Below are 9,742 nucleotides of genomic sequence, written 5' to 3'. Positions count from 1 at the left end.
CTGTTGTACATACCTTTTCTATTCATATACTGTCCATACTGCCTATACACACCATTTCATATATATATTTATATACACAGTATATACAGTACCAGCCAAATGTTTGGACACGCCTACTCATTCAAGGCTTTTTCTTAATTTTTACTATTTTCTACATTGCAGAATAATAGTGAAGACATCAACACTTTGAAATAACACATATGGAATCATGTAGTAACCAAAAAAAGTGTTAAACAAATCAAAATAAGTTTTATATTTGAGATTCTTCAAAGTAGCCACCGTTTGCCTTGATGACAGCTTTGCACACTCTTGGTATTCTCTCAACCAGCTCCATGAGGTAGTCACCTGGAATGCATTTCAATTAACAGGTCTGCCTTGTTAAAAGTTAATTTGTGAAAAGTATTTCCTTCTTAATGCATTTGAGCCAATCAGTTGTGTTGTGACAAGGTAGGGGTGGTATACTGAAGATAGCCCTATTTGGTAAAAGACCAAATCCATATTATGGCAAGAACAGCTCAAATAAGCAAAGAGAAATGACAGTCCGTCATTACTTTAAGACATGAAGGACAGTCAATCCGGAAAATGTCAAGAACTTTGTAAGTTTCTTCAAGTTCAGTCGCAAAAACCATTTAACCTTTATTTAACTAGGCAAGTCAGTCAAGAACAAATTCTTATTTACAATGACGGCCTACCCAGCCCAAATCCTAACCCGGACGATGCTGGGCCAATTGTACACTGCCCTATCACGGCCGGTTGTGATATAGCCTGGACTCGAACCAGGGTCTGTAATGACGTCTCTAGCACTGAGATGCAGTGCCCTAGACCGCTGTGCCACTCGGGAGCTCGGAGCTTGGGAACCATCAAGCGCTATGATGAAACTGGCTCTCATGAGGACCGCCACAGGAAAGGAAGATCCAGAGTTACCTCTGCTGCAGAGGATACGTTTGTTAGAGTTACCAGTCTCAGAAATCGGCGATTAACTGCACCTCAGATTGCAGCCGGAACAAATGCTTCAAAGAGTTCAAGTAACAGACACATTTCAGCATCAGCTGTTCAGACGAGACTGTGTGAATCTGGCCTTTATGGTTAAATTGCTGCAAGGAAACCACTACTAAAGGACACCAATAAGAAGAAGAGACTTGCTTTGGCCAAGAAACATGAGCAATGAACATTAGACCGGTGGAAATCTGTCCTTTGGTTTGATGAGTCCAAATTTGAGATTTTTGGTTCCAACCGTAGGTGAACGGATGATCTCAGCATGTGTGGTTATCACGGTGAAGCATGGAGGAGGTGTGATGGTGTTGGGGTCCTTTGCTGGTGTCAGTGATTTATTTCGAATTCAAGGCACACTTAACCAGCATGGCTACCACAGCATTCTGCAGCAATACGCCATCCCATCTGATTTGCGCTTAGTGGGACTATCATTTGTTTTCAACAGGATAATGACCCAAAACACACCTCCAGGCTGTGTAAAGGCTATTTGACCAAGAAGGAGAGTGATGGAGTGCTGCATCAGATGACCTGGCCTCCACAATCACCCGATCTCAACCCAATTGAGATGGTTTGGGATGAGTTGGACCGCAGAGTGAAGGAAAAGCAGCCAACAAGTGCTCAGCATATGTGGGAACTCCTTCAAGACTGTTGGAAAAGCATTCCAGGTGACTACCTGATGAAGTTGGTTGAGAGAATGCCATGAGTGTGCAAAGCTGTCATCAAGGCAAAGGGTGGCTATTTGAAGAATCTCAAATATAAAATATATTTTGATTTGTTTAACACCTTTTTGGTTACTACATGATTCCATATGTGTTATTTCATAGTTTTGATGTCTTTACTATTATTCTACAATGTAGAAAATAGTAAAAATAAAGAAAGATCCTTGAATGAGTAGGTGTTCCAAAACTTTTCAACGGCAATGTATATATATTCCGAACTTTGACCATGGCTCTGATATTTCTACCTTTCTCTCTTTATTTATTTTAAGGGATTTGTGTCTTTTGTTTTGCATTGTTAGGTATTACTGCACTGATGGAGTACCAAATATAATCATTTCGCTGCAACTGTGATAACATCTGAAAAATATGTGTATGTGGTTAATCAAATTTGATTTGGATTAGAGCTCAAGGCAGCCCTGAGTTCAGAATTGACTGTCTGACTGACTGACAGTCTGTCCATCTTTCTGACTGGCTTGACAACAGCTTAACACCCCAGGATGATGTCAATCTCTGGTGAAGACAGTTTTTCTGGGGACAAGCTGAATTAGCTCAGAAATACATCATCACCATTAAAACAGAGCCCACGCGTCCCTGGTTCTGTCAGGCTCTCTGCCACAGTCTCTCCAGAGGTTTGCTACCGAGCGTAGCTGCATGTGTGCAATCTGTCCATGAGCTGCTCTGTCGATTAGCTGTATGGATCTGTTTGTTTGCTTTTAGCGAAGTGCATTCTGTATACTCTGCAGGGCCTGCGATGCTTTGTAGGAATTCAGAAATGGACCGATCTCTATGGAGACTGGGGCCAACCAGCTCTGTCTTTGACTGTCAGTCCAGCTGCTTAGTTCCACTTTCTCTCTCTCTATTAGCGTTAGCGGCTCTCTATTAGTTCTGTCCATTGGGGTGTTCTGTCTGTTAGCTGCTTGCTTGATATGAACTTTACCTTTGTTGTTTACATCCTGTCTGACAGCTGTACACACTACACAATGTCCATTAGCTCTTAGCCATTAGCATTAGCCACTAGCTCTGTCGGCTAGCCGTTAGCTGCATATGCTAACACTGGGCTCAGCCCGTGGCGGCGGCGCGATGCTCATTGACCCTGCCCGGTTCAGCATCGACATCTTGGTGATCCCCTCGCTGCCAACGGTAGAGAGTGGGAAATTCTCGTAGCTCTCTGGCGCCCCCAAACCACAGTGGCAGCGCTGCAGCTGGGCCTTCAACTCCCTCTGGAAGTTACTGTTCAGGAAACCGTACACCTGTGTGTGTGTGTAGACAAAGTTTAAATGCAGAGCACCAGCACCTTAATATGTTTGTAATGACATTTACATTTCCAACATTTTAATCAATACAGTTGAGTTAAGTTAATTTAAATTCAATTCAGTTAAGTTAAATTAGATTTGATTAAATTTCATTCAATTCCACTCCACCCCTCTCTACCCCACTCAATCCTTTCAAGCTTTTCTTGAGGAATTCTCCCAGTCCCTCTCTGTAAATCTTCTGGGAGAGGAAGGCAGCTAGCACTTCCACATCACTCAGCTACCCCTCTCACTACCGCTACCCTAACCCTCTGGGAAAGAGAGGAAGGTAACTAGCACTACCACTCTCACTACTGCTCTCAACCTTCCGGACTGTTCGGACAGAGGGAAGACATGCTTTTCAAGAGCAAGAACAAGGACACAGCATCTTGTGTCCTGCTTTTAACCGGGAAACTACAATCAAAACTGGACCAAATGTGGAAAAAAGAGAGCCAACCACAGGCCCAGGACCCTAGAATAGAGATACAAAGGAACAAGCGCCCCTTGCACAAAACAGTTGAGAAAATAACAGAGGTGATACATGGATTCTAAAGCATAAATTTTTTGGAATGTAAACAACTGCAAACAAACTGTAAACAAATTAAATTGGTTACTCAGTAGAGAAGCTTCTTAAGAAAAAAAAAATAACTTCATAAGATAGTTCGTAAGTGCAATTCCTCAACAATATCTTAAGATTGAATGATTTTCTTACAAACTTCTCAAATATTCTATTACGAATCTTCTTAAGATGTTTGTTGCCAGGCAACTGATTTAGCTAGCTATCTAGCTAGCAATGGCAATCATGTTAGCATATTTCCTACTGAGATTACTGTTCTAAACATGTTATTGGGTTTAAAATAATCAATACTGAATCTTTCAGATGAAGTTTGTGAGTGAATAAAACATGTTCAATTGCTTTCGTGAGCGTATTCTCTCACTACCCTGAGTTTAAGACGAGGGTTTAGCTATCTTGGAATTAAAGACAAATCTAAAAACGTTATTTTCAATAACCTTCAATAAACTTTTTGCTTAAGGAGAAACATAAGAAATAGCGCAAGAACATTTCCAATAACCTTTTTGAGAAATATCAACTTTGCTTAATTTTCTTCGTAAGTCTATAGTTCAGGAAAAAATGGCAGTTAAGAAGAAATGTATTTTTAAGAAGGTTTAGTGAATCTGGGCCCAGGGGAATCTGCACCTGGCTTGTTGATTTTAAAACAGGCATTTCAAACAAAAACAATTCAAACAAAAACCAAAACAATAACAATGGAACTATCAGCAATAGTCCCAGTCGTTATTCAGGTAATAATGAATTCCCCTCGACCACGCCCACAAACCAACAGTCTTTCCTATTGACCCCCATTGTAAAAGAGGCAACTTCGTTGTCAATTTTTTTGTTATACAGAAATAATAAAACATGCCGAAAAGCTGCTGTGTTGTTCAATGTGCATGTAGCCAAGTAAAAAATCCCGACCTATGGTTCGCAATGCTCCCACATGGCGAAATATAGCCTGTGAGAAGAGCCCTCTGGATTCAGGCTATTCGGTGTGGCAAAGTGGGAAATGTTGGGACGCTGTGTCCAACTAGGCTAAAACATTTCATCAAAGTAAGACATTTAACTTGTTTAGTACAGTTCGTTTGTAACTCTACTCACTACTTATAGTCTGTTTGTAACTCTACTCACTACTTGTAGCTGTATAGTCTGTTTGTAACTCTACTCACTACTTGTAGTCTGTTTGTAACTCTACTCACTACTTATAGTCTGTTTGTAACTCTACTCACTACTTGCAGCTGTATAGTCTGTTTGTAACTCTACTCACTACTTATAGTCTGTTTGTAACTCTACTCACTACTTGTAGCTGTATAGTCTGTTTGTAACTCTACTCACTACTTGTAGCTGTATAGTCTGTTTGTAACTCTACTCACTACTTATAGTCTGTTTGTAACTCTACTCACTACTTATAGTCTGTTTGTAACTCTACTCACTACTTGTAGCTGTATAGTCTGTTTGTAACTCTACTCACTACTTATAGTCTGTTTGTAACTCTACTCACTACTTGTAGTTGTATAGTCTGTTTGCAACTCTACTCACTACTTGTAGCTGTATAGCCTGTTTGTAACTCTACTCACTACTTGTAGCTGTATAGTCTGTTTGTAACCCTACTCACTACTTGTAGCTGTATAGTCTGTTTGTAACTCTACTCACTACTTCTAGCTGTATAGTCTGTTTGTAACTCTACTCACTACTTGTAGTTGTATAGTCAATTTGTAACTCTACTCACTACTTGTAGCTGTATAGTCTGTTTGTAACTCTACTCACTACTTGTAGCTGTATAGTCTGTTTGTAACTCTACTCACTACTTGTAGCTGTATAGTCTGTTTGCAACTCTACTCACTACTTATAGTCTGTTTGTAACTCTACTCACTACTTGTAGCTGTATAGTCTGTTTGTAACTCTACTCACTACTTATAGTCTGTTTGTAACTCTACTCACTACTTATAGTCTGTTTGTAACTCTACTCACTACTTGTAGCTGTATAGTCTGTTTGTAACTCTACACACTACTTGTAGCTGTATAGTCTGTTTGTAACTCTACTCACTACTTGTAGCTGTATAGTCTGGTTGTAACTCTACTCACTACTTGTAGCTGTATAGTCTGTTTGTAACTCTACTCACTACTTGTAGCTGTATAGTCTGTTTGCAACTCTACTCACTACTTATGGTCTGTTTGTAACTCTACTCACTACTTATAGTCTGTTTGCAACTCTACTCACTACTTGTAGTCGTATAGTCTGTTTGTAACTCTACTCACTACTTGTAGCTGTATAGTCTGTTTGTAACTCTACTCACTACTTGTAGCTGTATAGTCTGGTTGTAACTCTACTCACTACTTGTAGCTGTATAGTCTGTTTGTAACTCTACTCACTACTTGTAGCTGTATAGTCTGTTTGCAACTCTACTCACTACTTATGGTCTGTTTGTAACTCTACTCACTACTTATAGCCTGTTTGCAACTCTACTCACTACTTGTAGTCGTATAGTCTGTTTGTAACTCTACTCACTACTTGTAGCTGTATAGTCTGTTTGTAACTCTACTCACTACTTGTAGCTGTATAGTCTGTTTGTAACTCTACTCACTACTTGTAGTTGTATAGTCTGTTTGCAACTCTACTCACTACTTGTAGTCGTATAGTCTGTTTGTAACTCTACTCACTACTTGTAGTTGTATGGTCTGTTTGTAACTCTACTCACTACTTATAGTCTGTTTGTAACTCTACTCACTACTTGTAGTTGTATAGTCTGTTTGTAACTCTACTCACTATTTGTAGCTGTATAGCCTGTTTGTAACTCTACTCACTACTTGTAGCTGTATAGTCTGTTTGTAACCCTACTCACTACTTGTAGCTGTATAGTCTGTTTGTAACTCTACTCACTACTTGTAGTTTTATAGTCAATTTGTAACTCTACTCACTACTTGTAGCTGTATAGTCCGTTTGTAACTCTACTCACTACTTGTAGCTGTATAGTCTGTTTGTAACCCTACTCACTACTTGTAGCTGTATAGTCTGTTTGTAACTCTACTCACTACTTGTAGCTGTATAGTCTGTTTGTAACTCTACTCACTACTTGTAGCTGTATAGTCTGTTTGTAACTCTACTCACTACTTGTAGCTGTATAGTCTGTTTGTAACTCCACTCACTACTTGTAGCTGTATAGTCTGTTTGTAACTCTACTCACTACTTATAGTCTGTTTGTAACTCTACTCACTACTTATAGTCTGTTTGTAACTCTACTCACTACTTGTAGCTGTATAGTCTGTTTGTAACTCTACACACTACTTGGAGCTGTATAGTCTGTTTGTAACTCTACTCACTACTTGTAGCTGTATAGTCTGGTTGTAACTCTACTCACTACTTGTAGCTGTATAGTCTGTTTGTAACTCTACTCACTACTTGTAGCTGTATAGTCTGTTTGCAACTCTACTCACTACTTATGGTCTGTTTGTAACTCTACTCACTACTTATAGTCTGTTTGTAACTCTACTCACTACTTGTAGTTGTATAGTCTGTTTGCAACTCTACTCACTACTTGTAGTCGTATAGTCTGTTTGTAACTCTACTCACTACTTGTAGTTGTATGGTCTGTTTGTAACTCTACTCACTACTTATAGTCTGTTTGTAACTCTACTCACTACTTGTAGTTGTATAGTCTGTTTGCAACTCTACTCACTATTTGTAGCTGTATAGCCTGTTTGTAACTCTACTCACTACTTGTAGCTGTATAGTCTGTTTGTAACCCTACTCACTACTTGTAGCTGTATAGTCTGTTTGTAACTCTACTCACTACTTGTAGCTGTATAGTCTGTTTGTAACTCTACTCACTACTTGTAGCTGTATAGTCTGTTTGTAACTCTACTCACTACTTGTAGCTGTATAGTCTGTTTGTAACTCTACTCACTACTTGTAGCTGTATAGTCTGTTTGCAACTCTACTCACTACTTATGGTCTGTTTGTAACTCTACTCACTACTTATAGTCTGTTTGTAACTCTACTCACTACTTAGGTATGTCTGTAACTCTACTCACTACGTATAGTCTGTTTGTAACTCTACTCACTACTTGTAGTTGTATGGTCTGTTTGTAACTCTACTCACTACTTATAGTCTGTTTGTAACTCTACTCACTACTTGTAGTTGTATAGTCTGTTTGCAACTCTACTCACTATTTGTAGCTGTATAGCCTGTTTGTAACTCTACTCACTACTTGTAGCTGTATAGTCTGTTTGTAACTCTACTCACTACTTGTAGTTTTATAGTCAATTTGTAACTCTACTCACTACTTGTAGCTGTATAGTCCGTTTGTAACTCTACTCACTACTTGTAGCTGTATAGTCTGTTTGTAACCCTACTCACTACTTGTAGCTGTATAGTCTGTTTGTAACTCTACTCACTACTTGTAGCTGTATAGTCTGTTTGTAACTCTACTCACTACTTGTAGCTGTATAGTCTGTTTGTAACTCTACTCACTACTTGTAGCTGTATAGTCTGTTTGTAACTCCACTCACTACTTGTAGCTGTATAGTCTGTTTGTAACTCTACTCACTACTTATAGTCTGTTTGTAACTCTACTCACTACTTATAGTCTGTTTGTAACTCTACTCACTACTTGTAGCTGTATAGTCTGTTTGTAACTCTACACACTACTTGTAGCTGTATAGTCTGTTTGTAACTCTACTCACTACTTGTAGCTGTATAGTCTGGTTGTAACTCTACTCACTACTTGTAGCTGTATAGTCTGTAACTCTACTCACTACTTGTAGCTGTATAGTCTGTTTGCAACTCTACTCACTACTTATGGTCTGTTTGTAACTCTACTCACTACTTATAGTCTGTTTGTAACTCTACTCACTACTTGTAGTTGTATAGTCTGTTTGCAACTCTACTCACTACTTGTAGTCGTATAGTCTGTTTGTAACTCTACTCACTACTTGTAGTTGTATGGTCTGTTTGTAACTCTACTCACTACTTATAGTCTGTTTGTAACTCTACTCACTACTTGTAGTTGTATAGTCTGTTTGCAACTCTACTCACTATTTGTAGCTGTATAGCCTGTTTGTAACTCTACTCACTACTTGTAGCTGTATAGTCTGTTTGTAACCCTACTCACTACTTGTAGCTGTATAGTCTGTTTGTAACTCTACTCACTACTTGTAGCTGTATAGTCTGTTTGTAACTCTACTCACTACTTGTAGCTGTATAGTCTGTTTGTAACTCTACTCACTACTTGTAGCTGTATAGTCTGTTTGTAACTCTACTCACTACTTGTAGCTGTATAGTCTGTTTGTAACTCTACTCACTACTTGTAGCTGTATAGTCTGTTTGTAACTCTACTCACTACTTGTAGCTGTATAGTCTGTTTGCAACTCTACTCACTACTTATGGTCTGTTTGTAACTCTACTCACTACTTATAGTCTGTTTGTAACTCTACTCACTACTTGTAGTTGTATAGTCTGTTTGCAACTCTACTCACTACTTGTAGTCGTATAGTCTGTTTGTAACTCTACTCACTACTTGTAGTTGTATGGTCTGTTTGTAACTCTACTCACTACTTATAGTCTGTTTGTAACTCTACTCACTACTTGTAGTTGTATAGTCTGTTTGCAACTCTACTCACTATTTGTAGCTGTATAGCCTGTTTGTAACTCTACTCACTACTTGTAGCTGTATAGTCTGTTTGTAACCCTACTCACTACTTGTAGCTGTATAGTCTGTTTGTAACTCTACTCACTACTTGTAGTTGTATAGTCTGTTTGCAACTCTACTCACTATTTGTAGCTGTATAGCCTGTTTGTAACTCTACTCACTACTTGTAGCTGTATAGTCTGTTTGTAACCCTACTCACTACTTGTAGCTGTATAGTCTGTTTGTAACTCTACTCACTACTTGTAGTTTTATAGTCAATTTGTAACTCTACTCACTACTTGTAGCTGTATAGTCCGTTTGTAACTCTACTCACTACTTGTAGCTGTATAGTCTGTTTGTAACCCTACTCACTACTTGTAGCTGTATAGTCTGTTTGTAACTCTACTCACTACTTGTAGCTGTATAGTCTGTTTGTAACTCTACTCACTACTTGTAGCTGTATAGTCTGTTTGTAACTCTACTCACTACTTGTAGCTGTATAGTCTGTTTGTAACTCCACTCACTACTTCTAGCTGTATAGTCTGTTTGTAACTCCACTC

General features: G+C 38.8%; 1 protein-coding gene across 1 annotated transcript in view; it reads right to left on the bottom strand.

The window, feature by feature from the left end:
- Positions 1 to 1,837: 1,837 nt before the first annotated feature.
- The window catches only part of LOC139544127 (neuropeptide Y receptor type 1-like), a 28,733-nt gene continuing 20,828 nt past the window's right edge, over positions 1,838 to 9,742 (bottom strand). Inside the window, exon 5 of the mRNA XM_071350909.1 lies at positions 1,838 to 2,962. Coding sequence (XP_071207010.1) covers positions 2,747 to 2,962 — 216 coding nt within the window. The 3' untranslated portion in view covers positions 1,838 to 2,746. The remainder of the gene's footprint in view (positions 2,963 to 9,742) is intronic.

This window comes from Salvelinus alpinus, chromosome 18, assembly GCF_045679555.1.
Source record: "Salvelinus alpinus chromosome 18, SLU_Salpinus.1, whole genome shotgun sequence".
NCBI lineage: Eukaryota > Metazoa > Chordata > Actinopteri > Salmoniformes > Salmonidae > Salvelinus > Salvelinus alpinus.
Note: the sequence above shows the minus strand (reverse complement) of the source record. Positions and strands in the feature narration are given on the sequence as shown.